This window comes from Cervus elaphus, chromosome 5 (assembly GCF_910594005.1).
Source record: "Cervus elaphus chromosome 5, mCerEla1.1, whole genome shotgun sequence".
Lineage (NCBI taxonomy): Eukaryota > Metazoa > Chordata > Mammalia > Artiodactyla > Cervidae > Cervus > Cervus elaphus.
In genome coordinates, this window is record NC_057819.1 from 129,884,863 (window position 1) to 129,912,328 (window position 27,466).

Genomic DNA, 27,466 nt, shown 5'->3' on the forward strand with positions numbered 1-27,466 from the left:
AGCCCTTTTACATGGTCCAGTGGTATGTATGAATCGTGAAGCTGGAAAACAGAGTTAGTGCCTGAAGTGAAGGAGGAGCTTTCCTGGGGCGGATGGGAGGGAGCTGAAGGAGTACGCCCCCATGTGGCGAGAGAGAAGCACTGCGCCTAACATCCGGGAAACAGAGCAATGACTCAAACTTACATAAAAAAGCGAAGGATAGACTTGGGACTAAAGAAAAATGCCCTGGAGCCATTAAAAACTAGAGTCCCAGAGGCTAAGGAATTTAGAAAATACTTCTGTAGTCTTAAATGAAGCAAGTGGAATATGAAACTGCATATTAAGATGTGTAAGCCACATACACACTGCTGTATTTAAAATGGATAATCCACAAGGGCTTCTCCGGTGGCTCCGCGGTAAATAACTCACCTGCCAATGCAGGAGACGCAGGAGACGCGGGTTCAGTCCCCGGGCTGGGAAGATCCCCTGGAGGAGGGAACGGCAGCCCATTCCAGTGTTACTGCCTGGAAAACCCCGTGGACAGAGGAGCCTGGCGGGCTACAGGCCACAGTGTCGCCGAGTCGGACATGACTGAGCGCAGCAGACCAGAGCAAGGATTTAGGAAGAAGGAGTTTTTTCCAGGGACCTGAGGCTTTCTGTGTTTAGCGGACGAGAATTTGCCTACTTGTGCTAATTCAACCAGATCATCTCCAGTAATGGGGACATTTCTAAAGCTCTTGTGACTGATGATCTGTTAATTAGAGTTCCTCCTATTCTCTGGTGGCCTGAGCGTCCATCTCTGGGCCTATTATTGATGGATTTGGTCTGTTACATCATCACAGGGGCAGCAAACATCCTGTCCCTGCTGAGTCTGGGCCCATGGGGGACAAAACGAAGGCTACTGTGGCATTTATCTAGCAAGATGAAGTCTGTCTGAGGTCCTTGAATCCGTAAGGACTCATTGTTCCAAAATTGTCCTTGTATTTATTTATTTTTTTTAACTGGAAAGAAGATCAAAAGTTCCACCTTACTTTCTAAAGCATCGCTGATGGAAAGTGATTCAAAGCCTGTGATCGGAGGACATCAGGCCCTCTCACGGGGGAGGAAGTCACTCCCCGAGGGGAGGGGCTTATCTCTTCTTCCACCAACCTCCCCAGCTGTGCCCACCAGACCCTACAGTATCGTGTGTTGGTACAAGCATCACGTCCCTTGTTTGGGGAGAAGAAGGCAGGGGACAAAATGTGTGCAATAAAGTCACCTCGTGATTCAGCTGGAAACGGGAGCCTTGGTCTGGTCTGTCTGAATCCTGTGGTCCTCATTCTCACATTTAGCAACTGGGTGCCTCCCCCTGAAGGATGAAGTGGGGGGCGTCAGGCTGAGCCCCGGCCTTGGGCCCCTTCTTGGTGTGGATGCATAGATGCTCGAGTTTAAATTTTTTAAAACAATGGGTTTTGGTGATGGGCAACTTTGAAGTCTTTCCACCTTCCTTAAAGGATTGTAACCCAGTGTCCCTCGCTTGGTGTTAATAAATATATCCTACGGACAGCGGCTTTATACTTACAACAGTAGATCTAACGGGTTAAGAGATAGTGTCTTCATGGTTTCAGGTTTGTTGACGCGCGGCAGTGATTATAGATATGAGGTTTCCACGGAGCCTTTTCTGCCTCTGGTGATGCAAGCTCACTGGGTCTCTCTGAACTTAAGTGTCTTGGATTTCAAGTTCCTAAATGTCTCTGCAGTGATTGGCTTTGCTATGCTTTTGGGCTTCCATGGTGGCTCAGATGGTAAAGAATCTGCCTGTAATGCAGGAGGACCCAAGTTTGATCCCTGGGTTGGGAAGATCCCCTGGAGAAGGGAACAGCAACCCACTCCAGTATTCTTGCCTGGAGAATCCCAGGGACAGAGGAGCCTGGGGGCGGGCTACGGTCCACGGGGTCACAAAGAATTGGACATGACTGAGCAACTAACACACTCTTGCGAGCAAAGGGGTAGGTCACCACGCCACCCTCGACTCCCAGTCAGCCGCAGGGCCCTGGTTAAGAGGTGGCTTCTGGAGGCACAGGACCCAGCTTGACTCCTGAATCCATCTTGGATTCAGGACTTGGAACCCAGCACTGTGACTTGGAACCAGTTGCTCTGCCTCCCTGTTCTTTAAGTTCCTTGTTTGTTGTAAGGGATCATCTCTACCTCATGGGGCTTTTTTAAGGATGGAGGATTTATTGAGGTTAAGTTCTCAGTATTACCCCCCAGTGTCGCTGGTGAAGTTTTCCATTCCTAAACCCGACATCGGCTGTTTCTTCCCCAAAACGTCCTTCCCCTTTGCTGAATCCTGCTTGAAAAGTGCCCAGACTTCTCCTCTCCCAGGAACTCTCACGCGGGCTTGTCACTTTGGTAGCACCCCTCATCCCACGCCGGGCTGAGCTGTTGCTTCTGTTAAGGGGTCACCCTTTGTCCGCGTTGCTGGCATCTTACTGGACAGTGTGATGATTTAACCAGCCTTCCCAGGAGAGGTGAGAACATTCATGGCTGGGGACGCACCCTTCCTCTCGGTGATGATTTATCTGGACTAATTTTCCTCGTTGCAGGCTCATTAGCGGCTGTTATCAAATGCTGGCTTATTTACCTTTCCCAGCGCATCAGGTGTCGCAGCCTCCCATTTCCCACCAGGGAAAGGCAGCCACATCCGCGTCCACACATTGACGAGGACCCCGAGGCGAGGCGCGCATCCTCGTCTCGGTTCATCAGTCTTCACACCTCTCGACGTTCCTGTTAAACGCGTGTTCAGTGCTGGAGTTTGCTCTCGAGGCCCCCGGGGGTCTGTGCGTCAGTTGCAGGAGACCCAGAGTCGGATTCTTCCGTGATAGTGACAGAAATCAGTGTTGCCTCCCAGTGCTTGTTTGGGACAGTGCACTTCTGTCCCTTAGATTTACGGGCGTGATCCGTGTCCTCCTGTCTGTCCTTCCTGACGTTGTGAAAATCCCAAAGGGAAGGGTTATTCCTTTATTTTATTTTGTCTCTATCCACTCCCACTGGAGAGCCTCCCTGCTGGGGCTGTGTGCACAGAGGGGACCCCGGGCATCCGGGGTGTCCACTGCCTGGCCCCGGAGACAGCTGAGTGACCCCCCGTCACTGCATCGCTGCCTCTTTGCCCAGCACTCAGGTCTGCTTGCTTGTGCCTTTGGGGTTTATGGGCTTAAATCCCACACGTTTTGTTCAGTTCCACAATAAGCCTCTGTAGCCTGAGTTATCGGGTATTGTCAACAATTAAAAAAAACAAAACGAGGTGTGCCCAGAAGCACACACCTGTGCATACACACACAAAGATGGTCTAATCTCGGAGGCGAGAAAGATGGTACTGGACGTCCCGGGTGAATCCGCCTGCCAGTGCAGGGGACACAGGTTCGATCTGTGGTCCGGGAAGACGCCTCATGCCTTAGAGCAGCTAAACCTGTGCACCACAGCTGTTGAGCCCGTGCGCCCAGAGCCCGCTCTGCAGCAAGAGACGCTCCCGGCCCCGAAACTAGAGTAGCCTTCACTCGCCACGACTAGAGCAAAGCCTGAGCGGCAGCGAAGACCCAACTCAGACAAAAACAACTAATTAATTTAAAAAAGAAAGGCGGGTCCCAGTGGTAACTGCATACTTGCGCACGTGCACACACACACACACGTGCATGCACACACGCGTGCATGCACACACGTATAGACACAACAAAGTGAATGTTGAACTTCCGCTTGTGCAAATATTGCCTTGGAGGTGTGGCTATCGCCTGAGACAGTTGCACCCTCCAGGGACCAGTGTTGTGGTTCCCGACCACAGGAGGGCTGATGACCCTGGCCTTGAGAGGATGGATCACAGGCCCCTTCTCCCCAGAGGCTCTGAGCCTCCGCTCTCCCAAGGAGAAAGCCCCCCGAGGCCAGCTGGGGAGGAGCGAGCCTGCCCGCCCTGCACCTCTTTCTTCCTCTCCAAGCTGCCTGGTCTCAGCAAACCACGGCATAGTGGTTTCTTTCATTGTTGTTGCTGTTTTCATGTTTTGATGTATTCCACTAAAGTATGTTCATCTGAAAATGGAATCAAAGATCTGATCCCGTTTATGCAGTGAGATTCTGGTCTTGACATGAAGCACCCGGGGTGTGAGATAAGCACCCTTGTCTTGCTTTTCCGCCAGGACTAAGCTGAGGCCACACCACGCTCCCGGGGTCAGGGGTGAGGGAAGCCTCCAAGTTTCTTAATTTGATGTTGGGAAAAGTTTTCTGCAGTTTTCAGCTCAGAGACAAGAATGATTTTGCTTGTGGAAAACGTGTCCCCAGAGAAGGGGAGCGGCCACCACGGGGAGTTCCCTGTTTTCCTTCAAGTCCGCTGGCCCCATCAGAGCAGAGCCTCAGTCAGGCTTCTGCTGTTCCCCCCAGCCTGGGGAGCCACACAATGTATCCTCCAAAGCAGGACACTTTGGAGAGTGCAAGACGCCACGAGTAACCCCCCGGGGAGAGCACGTCAAAACCCGGCTGTCGGTTTCCCTGCCCACGGTAGACGTCCCAGACAGGACCTGGTGGCCTGTCTGCCATCCGAGTCAGGGTCTGCAGGCTCAGATGATGGACAGACTCTCCTTTCCATCCGTGCCACCGCGGGTTTAAGATTCGATCAAGGCCCTCCTCCTCCAGGAAGCCTCCCTGATAGGTAACGCCCACGCTGTGAACCGCAGCCTGGATTCTCTGTCTCAGTCTTGCTCTCCCGTATTTCAGATCCAGGCAATTTGCCTCCATTAGGAATCAGCAAGTCGGCCATGGATATTTGGGCTAATCTGGGTATTTGGGGATAATCTCACCCTAAGAACAGAGTAATGGAGTGCAGAGGACCAGGTACATGTGTACACGGACCATTGGGAAGTCAGGAAATAGACCTCGTCCGGCCCTGCAAGCTCCCCGCCGCCGCTTGTCCGAGTCCTGACTCGCCGCCTTTCTAACAGCTCTCCCTCTGCGTCCCTCTCTTTCTGCTCAGACAAGAGTGAGAACGGCGAGGCGTATCAGAGGAAGAGGGCGGTGGCCGCCGACCTCGCGGAGGGCCCCGCCGCCCCGGGGCCGCCTCGGGGCAGCGCGGCGCAGCCCGGCGGCAGCAGCTGGCGGCGGATCGCGCTGCTCATCCTGGCCATCACCATCCACAACATCCCAGGTGAGAGCCCGCCCCGCGCGTGCCGCTCGGCGACTTGGAGAGGGGCTTGGGCAGCTGTGGGGCGGCCCTTTCTGCAGTGGCCCCCAGGCTTCTTGGCACCTGGGACTATTTAGCGGAAGACCATTCTTCCGGGGACCGGCGCTGTGGGGCTGGTTTGGGGATGATTCGAGTGCATCGCATTTCTTGTGCACTTTATGTCTAATCTAGCGCCGCTGATCTGACAGCAGGGGCCCCTCTGTGGCCAGGAGGCTGGGGACCCCGGCTCCAGGGGGCCTGGGGGGGGGAGTGCGAATCTTTCCTGAGTTTATCTTTCCGGTTACTGGCTCTGGATTGGTCATCATATGTTCCAACTTCCTGTTCCAGTTACTGCAGACAATTTCACTCCAGTTTCCACCTCTGAGTTCCTTTCTTCACATATTTGATACTAAGTTATTTGGGCACAGATTCATTAGCTGTTGCCTCTCGTAAACATGGAATGTCTCTGGCTTTTCTTAATGTTTAAAAAAGTTTTTTTTTAATGTTTGTTTATTTCTGGCTGCATTGGGTCTTAGTTGTGGCATGTGGGCTTAAGGATCAAACCCACATCCTCTGCATTGAACAGCAGATTCTTAACCACCAGACCACAAGGCAAGTTCCCCTGATGCTCTGTTTAAGTATTGAATTCAGTATCGTTTTACACTGATGTTTGCCATATCTGCTTCCTTCCTGGGGGCATCTTTCGGACATATCTCTGTCCTTACCAAGTCCAAGTTTGTACTGCTCACTGCACGCAGGTCAATAAATCAAGAGGTGAGTTGTCAGGACAAGGAATAGCAACTTTATTCAGGAAGCCAGCAAACCAGGAGGACGGTGGACTCATTCCCAAAGAACCGTCTTGCCTGAGTTAGAATTCAGGCTTCTTTTATACTGAAAGGGGAGAGAGTAAAGGCGGACATTTGTGTCCTGGTTCCGGTCAGCCTCCGGGGGGATGTGTCCCTTCCTCCTTCTTGCAGTCGTTCACAGGTGAGCCTGGTCAGGTTGCTCGTCACCTGAGAGGCAGGGTTCCCAAGGATGGGCCAGGCGGTATAATACCTGCACCCCCTGCAGCGGAAGCTCAGCATCTTAACCACTGGGCCATCAGGGAGGTCCTGTGCTGTGTGTGATTTAAGCCTACAGGCACATCCGTTCAGTGATTGACTTAGAATACGAAGGTGCCTCCCTATTGCATTGTGATCCTTTCCTTTTTAGCATTTTGAACCAATTTGTTTCACGTCTTTGGGTTTATTTTCATTGAAAAAAAAAAAACTTGTTGGTGTTCTGTTTAAAAAAGAATATGTTTTATATAGAATAACTAGGAAAGACAGATAAACATACAGAAGATATTATTAAAAGCCAAATCAAGGGACCCTGGGGAAGCCCTTGTGTTACATTTTGGAATTCCATCTCCACAGCTTACTAAATAGTTTATCTTGACAAATAGCTTGAGCTCTCTGAACCTCAGCGTTCTCATCTATAAAGTGGGAATGATGCTATGACTGAGATGACTTGGCTCTTATTTACAAAGTGAACCACACTAATTGTGATAAATAAGATTATATGTGTATATACACAATATATACAGTATTTGGGCCATTTGAGCATGTGAAAAGTGGAAGCTGTTATTAGCATTAATAATGCTCCTGATTCCTTCAGTCTTTTTAAAAAATACTTACTTGGCTTCATTTCTGGTTGTGTCGGGTCTCAGCTGCAGCGCAGGCGCAGTAGTTTGTGGTGCGCGGGCTTAGTTGCCCCGAGGCATGTGGGAGCTTAGTACTCTGACCGGGATGAATACCCCCACTTGCATTGGCAGGCGGATTCTAAACCACTGGACCTCCAGGGAAGTCCTCTCACCCCTTCAGTCTTGAATTCTTAAACATTCTGATTCGCCTTTCATAGTTTTGAAAGTCAAGTTTGAGTGATCACCTTGTTCAGCGAGCAGCTCCAGGTGATACATTACCTGAGTCCTTGCAAAGTTCATAATGTCACCCTGTCACCCCAACACAGGAGCGAAGCTGCAGTGGGCGGAGCTCGCCAGGGGCACGCGTTTCTCCTTGAAGGCCTTGGGAATACTGTTATCTTCTGGCTTCAGTACTGGGGGAGGGAAGGCCACAGCCAAGCCGAGTTTATCCCTCGGTGGGGAACTTGAAATTCTTTTGCTTGTGCAATGAAGATTTTTGGGGGTCATTTTTAAAGAAGGCAAAATATCAGTATGTTATGTATTCCAGTGTATATATATACACATATATATATACATGCATGCACACATATGTATGTGTCTTTGGGACCCCATGGACTGTAGTCCCCCAGGCTCCTCCGCCCATGGGATTTCCCAAGCAAGAATATTGGAGTGCATTGCCATGCCCTCCAGGGAATCTTCCCAAGCTAGGATCAAACCTGCGTCTCCTGCATCGGCAGGCGGATTCTTTAACACTGTACCACTTGGGAAAACCTTATATGTGTGTGTGTCTCTCTATATATACTTATATATATGTGTGTGTGTGTCTATATATATATATACATATGTGTGTGTGTGTGTGTGTGTATAGACATGAAACGTGTCAAAAGACTAAGTGTCTGATTACTTTTTAGGCTCAGGTTTTCCTCTAGGCGAGAAGCGTTTCCCGCAAGTATTTCTATCCTGATCTTAGATATGTCTATCCTATGATCATATAGGCTGATTGGCCTTGTTTTTTTCAGCCTCTGTTTCCCTCTCATTTCCCTCTTGGCTTTTTCCCTTTGGGTAAAAGTCAAGATTTTGCCCCCAAACAGTCAGCTATTTTGATTGTTTTCCTGGAGCTTGCTATTCACTATGGATTGAGATGATATCTTATGTAGGACCCCCGGGCACAAATCTGACCAAAGTGGGTTTGCCCCCGTGGAAAGATCTGGTCGCACTCACCCCTAGTATCTTTTTTTTTTTTTAATTAATTAATTTATTTGTCTGTGCCAGGTCTTACCTGCAGCACGTGGGATCTTTAGTTACAGCATGTAGGATCTAGTTCCCTGACCGGGGACCAGACCTGGGCCCCCTGCCTTGGGCCTGCAGTCTTAGCCACTGGACCTCTGGGGAAGTCCCACTCCCCCGGTATCTTGAGGAGCCCGCTGGGAGACCGAGGGCTCTGCAGAGGGCCGCGCCCAAACCTCCACAGACGTGTTCAGCCTGTTAACTGCAGGTTGGAGTTAACAGGTTGAACACGTTATTGGAGAAGACAATTACGGATTCACTTCTCAATCCTTGAAGAGAATTATGCTTATGCTGTCTTTTCAGTCATGGTAGTTAGTGGCTTTCTTTCTGCCTTGTTTAACCAGTTGAAAAAGAATAAAGATCTAAATAGAAATAGATGTACTTCCCAAGACTCTGGTGAGGCTCAATCCCAGAGTCTCAAGCTCCTGACTTCAGTCTAAAGGAAAGTTCACTCACCCACCGGCACCTTCTGGCAGCTTCGTCCCCTTTGATGAGCACCGCTTCAAGAGCTTCTCTGTCACCAACCTACCTTTGAAAAGGTCACTTCTTTAACACTTGCCTTCATGGTTTATTAAAAATTTAGCTAGAGCTTTGATGTTCCCAGAGACTCTGGGTTTTAAGATAGATTTTCACAGTAACTAAATGGATAATTGATTTTTTTTTGAAGTTTTTTTTGTCTTGGCTGATTCAGTTTTCCATGTCCTGGGGATGACATTTTGTTTTAAAAAATTATTTTTCAAATGTGGGAGTCAAAAGGCAAGCTTGTTAGCATGTGTGCTGTCTCCCAGAGGTTCCTGGAGCTTGAGAATGCACACCGGTGTGAGCGCACGCCCAGGGCCCTTGGGCTCATATTTAAGACACAAGTGTGAGGATAAACGCGTCCTTAAACGTCTGTGGCTCATAGTCCCCCCAAGACTCTGCTAAGAGCTGCGGACCCTCTTTAAGAGAAGGTTGCACACAAACCCGTTTGCTGGCAGTTTGCCGTATTCACAGGCTTCCCCGGTGGCTCAAACGGTAAGGAATCTGCCTGCAATGCAGGAGGCCTGAATTCGATCTGAGTTTGGAAGATCCCCTGGAGAAGGCAGTGGCTACCCACTCCAGTATTCTTGCCTCGAGAATCCCACGGACAGGGAGCCTGGCGGGCTACAGTCCCTAAGTTCACAGAGAGTCAGACACGACTGAGGACTCACACTTCCGCTTCCCTTGGGTGTTTACAGACCTCACGAAGGCCATCCACAGCTCCAGAGCAGGACGGACCCCCTGCTCTAGAGAAACAGACTGTCCAGCTGGGCAGGCGCTTGCAGTTTCCAGAGGAAAGGGTGATTGATGACTGATGGAGGCCAGTAGACCTGAGCCCTGCCGGCCCAAGGGGTGGATGCAGAGATTCCCGAGGGGAGGCGTCTCCTCCGCGTCCTTTGGAAAATGATCTCCCAGGGAAGCCGGCACGTTTTCCGTGAACGCGACCCCGCTCTGTAGCCTCAGGAGCTCCGTGTGTCTTAACGGGCTTTTCCTGCAGTACTGGATACACTCCAGGGCTCAGAGCCTTCCAGAGATTTCCAGGCCTTTGGAAAACAGGCTGCCGTTCTGTGGCAGAGTGGAATTAAAAATCAGCCAGCCATCGAGTTTCTATTAATCTCTTTTCATGAGTAGCTTATGGTCTTTGTACTGAGAAAGTTAAATTTAGAGCTTAAAGGGATTCTAGAAGTTATCTCATTCAAGCACTGCTCCATTTGAAAATTTGGTGGTTGGAGGAGGGAGGGGTTGCTAAATGATCACGGTGGTTCCTTCCAGCACTGGCCTTGAATGAGTCAGTGAAAAATAAGTAGTGTTAACACTTTATTATTGTTGTTTAGTTGCTCAGTCATTTCTGACTCTGCAACCCCATAGACTGTATGTAGCCCACCAGGCCTCTCTGGTCATGGGATTTCCCAGGCAAGAATACTGTAGTGGGTTTCCACTTCCTTCTCCAGGCGATCGTCCCAACCCAGGGATTAAATCTGCATCTCCTGCACTGGCAGGTGGGTTCTTTACCTCTGAGCCACCAGGGAAGCCCAGTCCATTATTAGTTCCATTTATTTCACGGTGTTCACCACTCCTTTCTGGGTGACACCCCTCCCTCCCACATCCTGTATCTGCTTCTGTCTTGGTCGTTATTGCTCTCGATGGCAGTTATTTATATGTATTTATTTCCCCCTCATAAATGGAGCTTCTTGTAAGGAGGCCTGTATCGTCTTCTCTTTTTTCAGAAGTGAAGGAAGATGTTATTATTTTTTTAGCTTTGTGTTTTATGCTGGGGTAGACGATTAACAGTGCTGTGATCTCTCAGGTGAGCAGCGAAGGGACTCAGCCACACACACGCATTTCCATTCTCCCCCAAACTCCCCTCCCGTCCAGGCCGCCACATCACCCTGAGCAGAGTCCCCCATGCTCTACGGCAGGACCTCGTTGGTTCTCCATTTAAAATATCCATCCAAACTCCCTAACTGTCCTTCTCCTGCGAGAGTTCCCCCCTCTCTCAGCAACCATAAGTCTGTGAGTGCTTCTGCTTTGTAAATAAGCCCGTCTCCTTTTTGGAGCCGTATTGAATACAGTTCGTATTAGAGTGCATTATCTATTCGGGCTCTGGGGGTGGCTGGCGCCTTTGGGGACCTGCCCTCCTTCCTAGCAGGGGACCCGGGCGTCCCAGTTTCCTGTCCACCTCGGCCGCCAGGTGGGCTGTGGATCTCCACTCTGGGGGTCTCCAGGATACAAGTCTCCAGGTCAGAGTTGCCTTGCTGTCTGACCTGACCTGAAGAGGTCCTTAGAAGAAGCGGCTGGATGAGTCACTTGCTTTGTGCAGTTTCTTCACATCAGAGCCGAGAGTCGAGGTTGCTTTGCTGGCTGTCCCCGTGACGCCCACAGAGCCGGAGGTCACTCTCTGTGTCTCTAGAACGGCACGACCGTTGCTTTTAATTATGTGACCCGTCTCCCTTCACGGCTCCTAACAGACCCCGTTTCACGGGTTTAAACCAGACGCTCGACGTTTTCATCAGAAGTGATTTTGTTCCAGGGAACAAAACTGCACAGATTTATTACTCATATGTTAACACTGGTTGGTTATTCTTGGGATCATGGAGTCACAGGATTACAGCTGATCTTTTGTTGCCTTCATGTTTTTGTGAGAGTCATAACTCAGCTCTTCTATAATGAGTATTTGTGATTCCTGTAAGCAGGTAAAAGTGGTCTCTGTTTTTATTTTTTATTGAATTACAGTTGATTTACAGTGTTGTGTTGATTTCTGCTGTTCAATTACACATTCTTTTCAAAAAGTACTTTTTTCTGTTATGGTTTATCACCGGATTTTGAATCCAGTTCTCTGTGCTATCCAGTAGGACTTTGTGGTCTAACCCTCCTACATATAATAGCTTGTATCTGCTGACCCCCAAAATGCTCTCCACCACCTAACCACCTCAACATCCCTAATCTCTCCCCAACATACACAAAAAGTATAAAAGTAAAGTTATTCCTTTATGCTTGAGAGACTCTTATTGAGTTGGAGTTGTTTGAATTACTGGTGGGAGACAGAATGAAGGATTGTATCAACTTCCAGTGGAAAAAATCCTCCCAAACGTAGTGGCTTCCAGCAGCCCAGATTTCTCCTTTACGGGCCTGCAGACCGGGAGCCAGGTGTTGGCAGGGCCGTGTCGCCCCTGGAACTGGCCTCCTGCAGCTCCTGGGGGCCGCTGGCTTTCCTGGCCCCTCAGCCGCACGGCTCTAGTCTCTGCCTCCGTGGTCACATTGCATCCCCTTCTGTACCTTTTCTCCCCCTGCCTCGTTCTTATAAAGACCCCAGTGACTGCAGTTTGGGCCCCACCCAGGTAGTCTGCGGGTATTACCCCATCCCCAGGTAATCCAGGATCATCACGTCTGCAAAGTCTCCTTGGCCAGGAAAGATGCCTTCTCCAGGGCCCAGGGATCATTGGTGTCACGAGCCCCAGTACTCACTCTATCCTCCTGTGATCTCCACTTGCTGCCCGGGGGGCTTTGCAGGGGCAGCCTTGAGCATGTGCAGAGAAAGCCAACGGCTGGAAAGAAGAGCTCATTGAGTCTTCATTTTCCTGGGGCAAAGAAAGAGTAGAGAATTCTGCTGTTATACGTAGACCTTTCCAGGAAAACCCCGATGCAGGAGCCGCTGATTTTACAGTGATCTATGCGTGTGTGCTCAGTCGTGTCTGACTCTTTGTGACCCCGTAGATTGTTTCCCACCAGGCTCCTCTGTTCATGGAATTTTCCCGGTAAGAATACTGGAGTGGGTTGCCATTTTGTTCTCCAGGGGATCTTCCCAGCCCAGGGATTGAATCTGCACTTATGGCATCTTCTGCATTGGCAGGTAGAGTCTTTACCACTAGCGCCACCTCACTGATCTATGCTTCCAGAAACTGGAGGGATATTTTCTGCAGCCAGAGACCCAGGCTCAGTCAGTGGGTGAGCTGAACCCTACTCAAAACCATAAATCACTGTCAGGCACAAAATGCCCCAGTGATGCTAGAGGCCACCACTTCCTGAGGCCTTCTGAGATTTCAGACGTCCAGTGCTCCACTAGACAATTTAGATATTTGAGACCCTGGTTTACATTTTAGAAACTGAGACCCAGAGGGGTTAAAGACCGAGCTCTTGGGCACACAGCAGGTCCTGGCAGAACGAGGGTCACGCACATCTCCACGTGCCACCCCTGTTGTGCGTGCACGCTCAGTCGTGTCCGACTCTGCGACCCCACGGACTGCAGCCCGCCAGGCTCCTCTGTCTGTGGGCTTCTCCAGCAAGAATACTGGAGTGGGCTTTGCCATTCCCTTCCCCAGGGGCTCTTTCTGACCCAGGGATCAAAGCCGGGTCTCCTGCATCGCAGGCAGGTTCTTTCCCGTCTGACCACCAGGGAGCCCACGTGACACCTCCATCGGCCCCTTGAACCTCCGGGAGCCCCATCTCTCTTCTTCCAGTGGATCACAGAGCTTTTTGGCGACAGTTCCAGAAACGTTCAGGAAATGCTTCTCACTCCTGGGAGCTCGCCACATCAGATGTTAACGCCTGCAGCGTCACATCGGCGTGTTGGTGTGGCTGTCACTCCTGGTGCCTCGGGCTCTGTCCAGCAAGGAGCTCTTGGCAGGGGAAACCTGGGCCGGAAGCCTCGTCCTCGCCCAGCGGCACCTGCTGCTGGGGGCTGTGCAGACGTGTGTGTGGAGTGACCACCGTGCAACCCCATAGCCCCCTCCACCATCGGGTGGGGACGATCGGGACCCGGGCAGACAGTCATGTCTTTAACCACATCAAGGAAGGGGGCTAGCACAGGATTTAGAGACAGAAAGGCCAGGGCTGGCATCCGGCAGCCACCAGATGCTCTGCTAGCTGAGGATCCTTAGGTGAGATTACGGGAGTCTCAGTTTTCCCAGCTGCAAATGGGAGTAATATCTATCTGTGGTTCAGTGTCCAGTGAGATGGCAGCAAGCAAGGCCACCCCCCGTGTCTCCTGCCGTGGAGTACGGATCACCATGGCCAGGACGCGGTAGGACCCGAACAAGGTTAACTTCCCTCCACCTCCTCCCCGCCCCTCGCGTCCCTCCTCCCACCTACTTTTGGCTTCCCTTTGCTCCTCAAAGATCGTTCGGTTCTGGTCTTGGTGGTCTCAGGTGGGACCGTCTCAGATCACTTTTAGTTTCCTCTCCCAGAGGTTACAAGTGAAGATAATGTTTACTCCAGGGTCTGGAAACACTGTGATGTTCTCCTTTAATTATCTGGTTCTCAGTGGGAAGCCTGACGTGATAATTAGCGCGGGCTCCTGTCTGGGGTGACGTTCCGCTCTGAGCTCTGTGCTCCTGTGTGTGTGCTGCAGCAGAAGCTCCTAGCTCGCTCCCACATCAGGCTGTGGGGTTGGAAGCTGAGAACTAGCACGAACTCCCAAAGAGTGAAATCGCAACTCTTGGACCCCTGCGTCACTGCTCAAAAGCGACATTAGATTCACCATCAACTCCGGCCTCAAGGCTCCAGACACACAGGTACCCCGAGTGCTACTCTCGGACCATCAGATCAAGAAGTCTCTGCTTTAAGGCTGCACAAGGATGAGGGTTGACATCAAGACCCATTTACACATCTCTTGGGTTGCATCATCCTGCTACCTATTATGTAAATTAAAGAGAAAAAAAAGTTAAAGCAAGAGAATGCAAACCTGTTTTTATATTAGGACTCAACGCTTCCCGTGACTTCCAGTCTTTCTACAGTTGCCAGGCCAATGTACAGGGGTCCCCAACCTCCAGGATCTAATGCCTGATGAGCTGAGGTGGAGCTGATGTAATAACAATATAAATAAAGTGTACAATGAATGTAATGAGATTGAATCATCCTGAAACCCTCCCAAGTCAGTGGAGAAATTGTCTTCCACAAGCCAGATCCCTGGTGCCAGAAAGGCTGGGGGACCCCCTGCATGGTTTGTGTGCAGCCTCTCGGAGCCCAGCTACTCAGGACACTCCCATGTGGACAAGGCCAGGGCTTGAATCCCGGAGCCACCAGATGTGCCGTTATTGATCAGAATCAAATAAAACTCCAAATCCAGATCCTCGGGGGTACCTCTCCACGTGTCAGTTGCTAGAGATCCATGTGCAGCTGGAGCCGCCTTATTGGACGGCAGGCAGAGGACGGTGCCACGATCACAGGAGGTTCTCCTGGATGGCCCGGCTGGTGTGTGGACCACGTCGAGATGTCACTTCACCAGTTATTCAGAGCGTGCTGGTCGCCGCCGCCCTCCTTAATCAAAAGTACGATTGTGTTGCTAAAGAAGATGTCCAGAGTCGCCACTGGCTTTACGACGGTCTTTGACAGGAGCTTCATTTGTCCTTGCTTTTCTTTCTAAAAGAAAAGAGAATGGTGGCCTTTCTAAAATGCTGGTTGATAAAAATACCCGGCACCCTTGCTTGCCTGATAACCCACCACGGAACCACATTGCGTCTTCTGGTGGGTCTGTCTCTCCCCTGTTGAGTGACCTTGTTTGTCCAGAAGCTGTGGCACCTAACAAGTTTAATCAATTGGTGACATTCAAGGTGCAGTTTAATCAGTTGATAACGTTTGAGGTGCGAACTTTATAATGGGTCCCAGTTCATTCATATTCATGTGGGCTAATTTTAGCGCCCATTAATTATGTACCTAATAAGCCCCTGTTTATTCTATTTTGTCTCTACTCCCTTGTTAGCTTTTATGATGTGGTTAAAGATAATTAAAATGTTACTCGTGTTCTGCAAATAACAATTAACCAAGGATGAATTCTGAAGTCAGCATTCCATTTTCTGCTCCCCTTTCTCTGACTGAGAGCGGTGAGTGAAACTCACCCAAGTGTGAGTAGTGGTCCGTTCCCAGCTCGTTGGTTTGTCTCCATTTACAGGGAGATAATTGCCATTTGAGCTCCCCGTTTAGCACAGGTGTGACTGGACTTCACACCTTCCATCGCTTTGGGCTCCATCTTCTTGGCGACCCTGTCAGAGGTGGTGAGCTCATCTTGGGGGGCGCTTGGATGAGGAGGAGAAAAGATGGGTCGCTTCTGGTAGCCAGCGTAAGGGTAAGGGTTGCAAGTTCAGTCTGCAGGAAGCCCCTTGAGGCCTTTCGATGAACCGCAACTTCCTCCAACATCTAGATTATCAAGGCATTTCAAACCACCCATCTTCAGAGGCCCAATTCGTTCGAGACTAGGCAACCCCGTGGTTTGTGGAGTGTTACGTGCTAGAAGGGGAGGTACCACGTCCTCATTCAAGGTCTTGCCCTGACCCGCTGATTCTGCCCGCCCGTACACTGGTTGGTAGCTCTTGGGAGTATATGTGTGTGCGCGCGCAGTTGTGTCTGACTCTTCGCAACTCCATGGCCTGCCAGGCTCCTCTGTCCATGAGATTTCCCAGGCAAGATACTGGAGTGGGTTGTCATTTCAGCCTCCGGGGGATCCTGCCGCCTTGGGGATTGAACCCATCTCCTGTGTTGGCAGGTGGAGTCTTTACCACTGAGCCACGGGGAAGCCCTGGGAGGGTGTGTATTTGATCCTATTTTCTGTTGCCTGGAATCTCTTGCCAAAGCGCGCCATGCCCTGGTGCCCACGAGTTACTCCAGCACCGTCACTCACTCCTGCTGCCCGCTAATCACCTCCTCCCATTTCTTCCTATTTTTCCTCAACCCCGGAACTGTCCTAATCTCAGCTGATCTTTGCGGCCCCTGCTCTCCGCTTCAGCGCCACCCTCTACAAAGTAGCTATTGTAAGTGGAACATCGAGTGAGGGCCTGACGACAAATTCAGTCTTTTCTACTTAATAGTTCAGCTCCATTCAGAGAATGAACAGGGACATGAATCTCAAACAGATCCGTCACGTGAGTGAGCTATCAGAAAAAAAAAATATTAATTAGAAAATAATTCACAGTTCCCACGGACAATAAAACTTGGAAATTGCATTTGCACTGTAGCAATTTAGACAAGCCAAATTCCCCCTTACTATGGATAAGTAAGAGCTAGGAGTCAGTCTCTTGTTTCCATCTTATTTTGAAAATTACTGACTGTGTGATTGTTATGTGTGACAACTTTCCAAGTTGAAGGAAGGAAGGTGAATAATTCAGGCTGCACCCCGCTCTTCACAGGTGATATGAGAATGAAATACGATCTCTGGTAGCAGATGAGCCTGCCTGAGGCATAAAGGTACCAGACAAACAGCCGTGATCCTGATGACTGGACCCGGCCATTGAAAGCACCGTTTTCAGCATCTTCGCCATCCAAATCTCATTCCCTTTCAACTTGGAGCTTTGCACTCATCAACTCTCTTCTCTTCTGTTCTTAACATTCAAAACTGTCATCTCCAGAGATCTTGCTCATTTGTTTCTCTTCTGTATACTCTCAGAAACCCTCCCTGCTCTGCGATGCTGGGGAAGAGGTGGGGGCATGATGGAAAATCTCCGAATCCTGTTTTGAGGTGCAAACAAAGTCTTCTTAGATGTCAGTACACCAAAATAGTCATTTTTTCCCTCCTCCTCCTCTTTTAATAAAACACTTTTTTGTTTGTTTACAAAACCCACTAAGCCTCTGTGGCAGCATCTCAGGTTTGCATCTTGTGCCCTGTGCTCTGGGGTCGGCCTGTGTCACGCAAGGGCCACGCAGGGCCTTTCGGAGTGCGTGGGGACGTGTGTGGGGAGCCAGCTGATGAACCGGTAGAGGACAGAGGAGGAAACCAGGGGCGGAGAGTGGAGATGTGGAATTCCAAGCGCTCAGCCCTGGGGGAGGGCAGATGCCGGGGTGTCTTTGGGGTCTGGTGAGGACATCTGGGGCAGGCAGCCTCCCATGCTCCTGGGGTCCTGCCCTAATTTGCTTGGTCCTCAAAGACTCCGGATAAGTGCCAAGTTTTACCTCCCGGTAAGTCTGGAGAGTGCCCTGTTGCTTAGAGACAGGAGATGGTGCCTAGAGTGAAGATAAGGTTGTCAAGGAAACCAAGCCACAAATTCCCTTGTTTTCCTTCGGGTTGCTGGCCGGAAGAGTAAAGGGATTTTTGCTCTGACACCTGGAAGGAGAGACGCAGCTTCTTTTGCTACATGTGTTTTCAACAAATTGATGTGTTGTCTAAGACATAGCCAAGCTTGTTCCCAAGTTGACAAACAGGGGGTTGAGTTTTGCATTGCTGTTGGTTATCAGTGAGTGCTTCTGATACCCACAGAATCAAGCAATGATTTTAATCCTGATTTCTTTTTAGACGTGTGGACCCCAGGACCCAACCCCACTCTGTTATACAACTTGACTCTTGAATTCTGAGCTTTCATTTATTGTCTCAATAAATTAGATTACATTTGGCTTAGATTCATGTTACCCTTTTTTTTTTTTTTAAGGCAGAGGAAATATCCTTTTTCTTGAATGCTGAGTGGAGGGTGTTATGGACTGAACTGTGTCCCCAAAACCTATATGTTGAGGTCTTGACTCCCGGGACCTCAGAATGTGACCTTAATGGGAAATAGCATTGTTGCAGATCCATTAGCTAAGATGAGGGCACATTGGAATAGGGTTTGTCCCTAACCCAACATGCCTGGCTTACCCATGGAGGGGGTGAAATGTCCTTTTTGGAGATTCATGGTGGAAGAAGCATCCCATTTTCCATTCTCCACCTTTGAATTATTTGCATGTTTCAGATGATGGTCGTCAATAAACCTGGACATCTTCCTCTTAACTCTGGCGCTCACGACTCAGAAAATTATTCCCACTGCCATCCTGAAGGGATTAGTTGTTGAAGCCACAAAAGTTTGCATCTGCTTTCTGCTGTGGTGTCCATGGATGAAGCCCTGAAGCAGGCTGCGTCCAAGGCTGGTTCCCAGTTGCTCCCTTCCCCTACCCCAGGGGCGTTTAAGGCCCAGAGGTTCTTCGTGTCTCAGTGGAAACAGTTTTAGCTGAGAGGGACCCCAGGGCTGGCTGGTTCCTCCCCTTCTGTGTTAGTTTCCTAAGGCAGCTCAACGAAGTACCAGAACCTGAGGGGCTTAAAGAACAGACATTTGTTGCCTCACAGACCCGGAGGCTGGATGTCCAACGTCATGGTGTTGGCAGGGAGGTTCCCTCTCAGCAGGCAGGGAAGGATCTGGTCCAGGCTCCGCCCTGGGCTTGTAGATGGCCATCTTCTCCATGTGTCTCATCACGTGTCTTCCCTCTTTAAGCATCTGCTTCAGAAGGAGACCGGTCATGTTGGATTATGGACAAGCCCTATTCCAGTGTGCCCTCATCTTAGCTAATGGATCTGCAACAACCGTATTTCCAAATAAGGTCACATTCTGAGGTCCTGGGGGTCAGGACTTCAACATATGGGTTTTGGGGACATAATTCAGCCCATAACACCCTGCGTTTCAGGAAGACAAGACAAGAGATATCTCCTCTGCCTTAAAAAAAAAAACAACAGGAACATGAATCTAAGCTGAATATAATCTAATTAATCACTGAGATGGGCACTCTGATGGCACACCAGTTAATCTGGAGTGGACACAGGCTGGGAGGGACGGGTAATCTGAGGGATGGCTGAGTCATTAAACTGCAAGATCCCAACATGCTGGAATTTCGACGGGCTCTGTCGAGGCGAAAATGAACAGACTCGGAGGGACCCAAGTAGAGTCCTGAAATTAGATCCCCCAAATACGTGACCCAAGCGTACTCAGGAGCAAGAAAAAGAATCGGGGCTTCAATTCAACAAGAGACACAATCATTCATTTGGTCATTTATTGGTTTAAATATTCATTGCTCACCTCTTCTCCGCTGAGGGAGCCCTGGGAAGCTGAGTCAGCCCTAAAAGTGGTTTCCCTTGGGACTCCTGTTTCATTTGCTGCCTCCTCCAGGTACCCAAGGGTAGAAGACAGTACACATCCGTGGACCTACAGATGAGCGTCCCCACCATGCTGGGCTGGAATCTCAAAGACGGAAGCAGTGGCTGCAATGACGGGACATTTTAGGCTGGAGAAATGAGATGTAGGTGATAGAATCTACTTTACAACTTGGAGGGACCACCATGGAGAAGAGAGTCTGGGTTCATCCTCTGTTCTCTTCCAACTAAGCAGTGGAAGGCACAGGGGGACAAATGTCAGCACAGCTGAAGGAATAGTCTTTTCAGTTACAGCCATCTAAGAATGAAATATCCTGGCTTGCCTTGGGAGGTGATGGCGATGTCATAGGCAGCGTCCATTGAGTGCCTGCTCTGTGCCTACCTGCTCTTCACATTTCCTTGGAAAAGAAAGCCTAGGATCTGCTCGTGTCATCTGCCTTGACACAACTGGCTCCCACTATCCACTGAAGTCAGAAAATGCTCATGATCAAGACCACACCTTCCTTCCCCAGACCACAGAGTCTAGAAGGCATCGTTCCTTGTCTATGAGTGCATCATTGTTGTTGTTCAGTTGCTAAGTCATGTCCAACTCTTAGTGGCCCCATGGACTGCAGCACTCCAGGCTCCTGTGTCCTCCACTGTCTCCCGGAGTCTGCTCAAATTCCTGTCCATTGAGTCGGTGATGCTATCTAACCACCTCATCCTCTGCCACCCCCTTCTCCTCCTGCCCTCAATCTTTCCCAGCATCAGGGTCTTTTTCCACTGAGTCAGCTCTTTGCCATCAGGTGGCCAAAGTATTGGAGCTTCCGCTTCAGCAGCAGTCCTTCAGATGAATATTCAAGGTTGATTTCCCTTTAGGACTGACTGGTTGGATCTCCTTTCAGTTCAAGGGACTCTCAAGAGTCTCTTGAGAGTGCATGGGAAGTAGATTTTTCTTTTGGAAAAGAAACTCTGTCCTTCACATCTCTCAGCTTCAGCTCAGGCTGAAATGTATGAAAGCTCATCTCCACTACCAGGAAGTGATTATTTATTTGAGCACGTCCCTAAAATCTATTAGGCATTCTGTTGTGTTAGTTTGGAAGGATAGATTTCCTAGCTGTGCTATGGCTAGGCTCTTTGTGTTTTTTTTTATATTTCATGCGCGTCCTTCTCCCTGCGTGGCCAGCAAAGAGTGAGGGATTAGGGGCCTCCCTACCGGCTGTGATTGACAGGCACGCTGTGGGTGTGGATCACCCTCTCCACTAGCCTGGAACATGTGCTCTGACCCCCGTTGCTTTCCTTAATATGCTCGCTTTGCGCTCCTGGGTAATTTGCAAATGCTTTTCAAGCGACCGTGCCGTTGCTTTCCAAATGTTCTGCTCCTAATTAAGAGAGGGAATTGGATGTACTCTTGCCTGGCTAATTTTTTTTTTTTTCTCCCTGGCACAGGGATAAGGGTGGCAAGAAAGAGCAAAAGAAATAGCTAAGATGTTTTAGAAAATAACTCCCCAGTGCCACTGATGATCAAAGCTGTGTCTAGGAGTTTGTGCCTGTAAGAGGTGTAGGGATCCCCAGGTTCAAGTCCAAACTGAGGAAGGCGATCATGGAAAAGTGCCTACACTCTATGACTGGGCAACCACCTTCAGGAACTTTTCTCAGCTCACAGAAATGTAAGCAAGATGCTTCTGAAGGAGGCATGTGAGACTTTGATGACCAATGTATGTAATCTCTCAGTCACCTCTTTCTGATTTCCCAGTTAGGATAAGGGGCTGGCCGCCTGCACAGAAAACCTTTCTTCTCTCCTTTAAAGAAGCCTGGAAACAGGCAGTCTAGCACGGGTGTGGCAAATACAGAACAAAGCCAGAGACACAGGCATTTTCCAGACATGGCTTTAAGGTTGCCTCATCGTCCAAAATCACCACTGGGGCACCAGTCGTCACTCCTAACTCCTCTGCTGGTCTTCCTTGCCCTACCCCTGGATGCTTTCTGGGCCAATACTGAAATTTCTCAGGAAGTTTTGGGTTGATGAGCGCTTTCACTGTTGCATTCAATGCTGACGAGCCAGACCAATGTAACTTCAGTCCCATTCGGCGTAACTTCCTCCTCTCTACAAACAGCTCCTGGTCCGATTAACCTTAGAAGCCGGCAGTGGGTCAGAGGTGGGTGGTCTCTCTTATCTTTGTGTTTTTTAAAATCCCCATATTTTGCTCATCTTGCTGGCTCCTTGGGGTTGAAGGAAGAAAGGAGGAAGCAGTTGTAGGGAGGGGGGCTATGTCTGGGTGGCAGTTCCCGAAAGGTTAGGTTCGTGATTTAGTTTTGGGTGCCTTCAGTGTAGCATCTTCTCCAGGGCGGACCCTTCATCTCATGGGGTCTGAGCCTCCTAAGGGAATACCCACTGGTGGGGACAGGGCTTCTCGTGACAACCACTCAGGAGTCCCCTCTCTCCCCTGGATAGTCCTCTCTGCACAAATTCCGTGAAAGTCAATGTGCCCTTGCAGGTAGACCTCTGCGGGGAGAAGCTTTTCAGATTGTATCAGGTCACCTTCGCAAATGTCACCTTGGCCCCTTGCCCTCTGGAGATGCAGGCTGCCCCCAGGGCAGCCCCCTCTCGTCCTTCAGCCTCTGCAGTTCTCCCAGCCACCTTCTCCCCCTGGACTCTTCCAGGAGGTGACCGGAGAGCAGCTCTCCAGGGAGGCATGCCACGCTCTGCAAGCGTTTTCCTTGGAGTGGCCGCTCACTGGGCGACAGTAACAAGCTCCTTCCTCCTCACTCTGATTGCTGTCTTCAGGGGATCCTTGATCTGGTTCGCCTCCTAGTTCATCCACTCTCCGTGGGGCCACTGGGAAGCAACCCCACCAGAGGGGCTACTCCTCACTGAGACCTGCACAGAGATCGGGCCCCTCTGATCCATTCCGTCCAGTAGAGCTTCCTATGACGATGGTAATCGTATCGGGCCCCTCTGATCCATTCCGTCCAGTAGAGCTTCCTATGACGATGGTAATCGTCAGTATCTGCACCGGCCGCTATGGTATCTGCTAGCCGCCATGTTGGATATGTGGATAGTATTATGATTTCATTTTTATTAATTCAAATTCACATGGCCACAGGTGGCTACTGTATTAGACGACACCGTTTTGGTGTCTTCTATGCTAGTCTTCTCAGCCAGGGTTCTGACACCAGGTCAGCCCATTATATGGCTGGCTCTGTCCTTTCAAGAAAGTCATCCTCAAAGCCTCATAACCAGCCGTCCCCAGCCATAAACAAGGAGCGCTGTCAGTGACAAGTTTTCAGCGTGGGTTCCCAAAAGCCACAGTAGCAGGGAGGATGACGCTTTGTGAATGGCGTGTAGGTCTCCTTCAAAGTCTCCCCTCTGCCCCATTCCGTCCTTCTCTGCCGTGCTGTGCTGAGTCATGTCCGGCTCTTTGCGACCCCATGGGCTGTAGCCCATGAGGCTTCTCTGTCCAGGCAAGAGTACTGGAGTGGGTGGCCATTTCCTCCTCCGAGAGATCTTCCCACCGCAGCGAACGCGCATCTCTTGCGTCTCCTGCATCAGCAGGCAGGGCCTTCACCACTCGCGCCACCTGAGAAGCCTGTTCTGCCCTGATGGTCAGCATCGTCCTCCTTCTAAAGTACTGTTCAAAGTCACAGCTCTGGCATAGCTTTGGACCACCTGCCAGAAAGAAGCTCATTGCTTTCCCGGCAGAAGAACTCCCTGTGGGGCCATCGTAGGCTTTGGGCTGAGTGACCAGCTTCTGTTCTCTCTCCAGGGAATGCTTGGTGGATTGGTTGCTGCCAGGAGCTCCAGAGGATTCTGGTGATGTCCATGATTACAGAGGAGGGCAGAACTAATTCCATGGTTTGATACTTGGAATGCAGTCGACCTTAGCTGAGGTTCAGCATGATAAAGAACCAGGCTATTTCACCAAGTTAATCGTAGTACATTATCAGTAGCAGAAAATTAAGTTTATGACTCAGAATGTGCAGCAGCTCCACTTATTCTAGTTAAAAAGAAAGGATGTCTTATTAGATTTTGCAATCTCGTTTTTTTAAGGGTATTTTTTAAATGAATTCAATTCTGTTATTTCTAAAGATAATTTAAAGTCCCACAACAGATCAGAAAGGAGTTCTGTGTCAGTGACTTCCCTGGTGATTCAGTGGTAAAGTATCCGCCTGCCAATGCAGGCTACATGGGTTCGATCCTTGGTCCAGGAAGATTCGATAACTAAGCTTGCGAGCCACAGCTGCCAAGCCCAAGCTCCAGGGCCCGGGTGCTGCAGCTGCTGGGCCCGGGTGCTGCGGATACAGATCCCTGGCATGTAGAGGTTGCATCACAGCAGAATAGCCCCTGCTCATCGCAACCAGAGAGAAGCCTGCTCACAGCAACGAAGACCCAGAGAAATCATAGATAAATAACTTTTTCAAAAGCATATTCTATCAAGAGTTCTGTGTCAGCCAGGATTCTTTGGTTACACGCAACAGAGGTCAGCTTTGGCCGGCTTAATCATACCAAGAAGTTTCTCAGAGAGATACGGAGTAACTCAGAGAATCAAAAGGAAAACAGGATATCTAGGTTTTGGAGGGCCAGTAGCGAAGCCCCCCAAGATCTGTGATGATGGCTGTGTGCGGGCGGACATTCTCTGCAAAGGGCTGACCCCAGGATGACTCAGAAACAGCTCTTCTCTGCCCCTGTTGCCATTCATGTCAGTTTTCGAATCTGAGAAAAGAAAATCTGATTGGCCTAGTCAGATGGGGGTTTCTCCAAATCAGAGTGCTGTCTCCAAAAAAGAAGTAGTAGTGATTCTGAGCATATGAAGACTGAGCCCCTCCCAGACACAAACCCTCTTTAAAGACTATCAAAATATTTACGGACACAGGAGGACGTTGTAAGACCAGACTCTGTATTTTATCTTTGCAGTCTTTATGTATCGTGTAATAGTAAAGCTCCTCATGTAAAGGGGACTTTGGAAATCATTTAATTTATCCTGATGTGCCCACTTCACAAATCAAGAAACTGGATGAACTTGTCCAGGTTTTCACAGCCAGGTGGTGGCAGAGAGGGGCCCCGAAGCAGGTCTCTTGAGCTGTTGGATGGTCCTGCCCCATTCCACTCTGCCTCACTCATTGGCAAATGCCTTTAAATTACTTGAAAGCATGCTACCTTCTCGTGTGTTTGGCCATTCCTTCTGCAGTCTTACAGTTTCAATTGAATTGCTTTAGGCGTCTTTGTGACGTGTGTATCCATCCCGAGACTCTAAATGGTAAATCATTCAGGTTCACATTGCTTTTTATTGTTGCTCTGATTTCAAATAGCAACCTAAATGCCTAGGATACAATGGTGCTGATTCTTACACTCGACTCTGGGGGAAGATCCAGTGAAGAAAAAAGGCCGCCAGCCCATCAGACTGAATGCCCAGATACTTGTCTGCCTGCAGAAATGATCTCTAATTAACATGACCTTGGGGAGGAGCTTTCTCCTCAAACATCATATGTTTAGTTTTTCTTGTTTCCAGCCAAAGGAAATACAGTATCTTTGTGTGTGTGTGTGTGTGTGTGACCAAAGCCAAGTTTGTGGGAGGCGAACAAGGCAGTTTATTCATGGGTCCATTAGGTTGGCTGGTAGAAATAGTTACCCTTTCTAAAACCTTGTATTGTTAGATTGCTCGGCTGACAGTTTTCATTTCGGATGTGTCAGCTTTATTGTGGATGTCATAGCCTTTATACATAGAAGGCTTCGCTTCAGATCCAATATACTTCATGGCAAAATAGTGCTCTTTCATCTAGCAGTGTCTGTTGTATTCATCTCACTGTGCTAGTTAGTCGAGTGCAGAAGACGTGGGCAGTGTGGTCTCCGAACCCCGAGAGCTTCTCAGCCAGCCAGTGGTGGGAGGGTGAGGGCAAGGAAATTGTGTCTGGTTGAAAAAGAGGAAAGAGAGCGAAGACTCCTTTGTTAAAAAAAAAAAAAAATCCTGCCTTTTACCCAATGGTCAAAGAATTTAAAATTGAAACCAACCTCAAAGATAAGGTAGGTCGTGGCTGAAGCTTGTAACTTGCCAAGGATCACACCGCTGAAGGCGGAGGAAGGAGAGGAGAATTAAGGAGGAGGAGGAGAATTAATTAATTAATTAAGGAGGAGGAAGGAGAATTAAGCTGTATGTTTTAGTTACAGCATCTCAATGACCACACCTCTGATTTTCAAAGGTGCGGACCTCTCCCCTTTTCTGAGATCCATGTGGGTTTCTAAAAATATAATGTATCTTTTTTTTTCTCAGAAAATCCTTCCCCACAAAGCTTTCAAATTACAATCAATGATCTTTTTTTAAAAAAATCAAGTTATAACATATGCACAGAAAAACAAATCTTTCTTCTTCTTTTTTTTTAAATTAAAAAAATTTAAATTTGGGGGGCCCACCGTGCAGCACGTGGGATCTTAGTTCCCCAACCAGGGATTGAACCACCGTCCCCTGCGTTGGAAGCACGGACTCTTAAGCACTGGACCACCAGGAAGTCCCAAAAGACAAATCTTAAGTAGGCAGCTCAAACAATTTTTACGAGTGTCTACATCCCTGTGACCGCTGTTCAGATCAAATCAAAGCATTTCCAGCAGCACAGAAGACTTCCTGATATTCATTCCCAGGCAAGATATGGACGAGAACATGGAGTAGAATTCCATTCAATGATATTCAATAACAGGAAAAATCTATTTGTGGTAAAGTGAATTAGAATGGTAGTTATCTCTTAACTACGATTGTAATTTATTTCGCTATAGATGGATTTTGCCTGTTCTTTTATATCAATTTAGTGCGATTATACTGCGTGTTCTCTTCTGTGGCTGCTTCTTTTGCCTTGAGATTCATCCAGGAGCACGTTGCATTAGATGACAATGATTATTATTATTGTTTTGCTGAGTAGGAGTCCATTGTATTTTTATGCTGCCAACTGTCCATTCTGCTGTGGCTGGATACATGGGTGTTTGAGGGCTATTAGAAGAAGAGCCACAATGAATGTTTTGTATGCATGTTTTGGCGGACATGTACACTCGTTTCTCATGTATATGCCTAGGCATGGAATTGCTGGCTGATAGAGCAGGTATATGTTTAGCTTCAGTAGATTAACCCTTACTATTTTACAATTGGAAAGACATTTTCTTATAATACTAGTCCATGATTATTGTTACTAGTGTTTTTTCCATTTTAAAAACTTAAAAAAAATAAAACAAACAGCAGAGACTTCAGATCGTTAAGTGAACTTCTTTTATTGATCTATTTAAAAATATTTGTTTTTATTTATTCATGTGACTGTGTTGGGTCTTAGTTGTGGCACGTGGGATTTTTTTTAATTATAATTTTAAAAATGTATTTATTTTTAATTGGAGGATAAGTGCTTTACAGTATTGTATTGGTTTCTGCCATATATCAACACGGATCAGCCATGGAGACACGTGTGTCCCCTCCCTCCCACCTCCCACCCCATCCCACCCTTCTTGGTTGTCAGAGATCTCAGTCTGAGCTCCCTGAGTGATGTTGCAAATTCCCACTGGCTGTCTAATTGTCCATACACATACATAATGTGTATGTTTTAATGCTGTTCTCTCAACTCATCCCCACCCGTGGGATCTTTGATCTTTGTTGCAGCAAGTGGAATCTTTTAGCTGCAGCACACGAACTGTTAGTTGCAAAATGTGGGGTCTAGTTCCCCAACCAGGGATCGAACCCAGGCCCCCTGCATCGGGAATGCAAAGTCTTAGCCACTGGACCACCAGGGAAGTCCGAGCAAACGTCCTTCAAAGATGGCACCTTTAGTACATGCATCTCTGCTGCTTCCCCAAATCCCACTAAAACGATGAGTACAGGACCTCGTAAACAGCCCACTCCTTCCGCTAGTCAAAAGGATGGTCAGTTGTAACTGGACCAGATGTCTCCTGATACCTGTGCTTTAAAGGGCCGGTGGCCAGAGAAGTTAGACACAGGTCAGCCCTGAGTCCCAACACCTGGTCCCCACTGTCGGGGCCTCAAGTTGATCTGGG

At 49.0% G+C, this 27,466-nt stretch overlaps 1 protein-coding gene across 6 annotated transcripts in view; it reads left to right on the top strand.

The window, feature by feature from the left end:
* SLC39A11 (solute carrier family 39 member 11) overlaps positions 1-27,466 on the top strand; it is a 365,936-nt gene that overhangs the window by 257,044 nt on the left and 81,426 nt on the right. For 4 of the 6 annotated variants that reach the window (XM_043905660.1, XM_043905657.1, XM_043905661.1 and 1 more), the window contains one exon: positions 4,976-5,146. The exons of the other annotated variants lie outside the window; for them this stretch is intronic. In XM_043905660.1, coding sequence (XP_043761595.1) covers positions 4,976-5,146 — 171 coding nt within the window. The remainder of the gene's footprint in view (positions 1-4,975; positions 5,147-27,466) is intronic. 6 annotated transcript variants of the gene reach the window in all.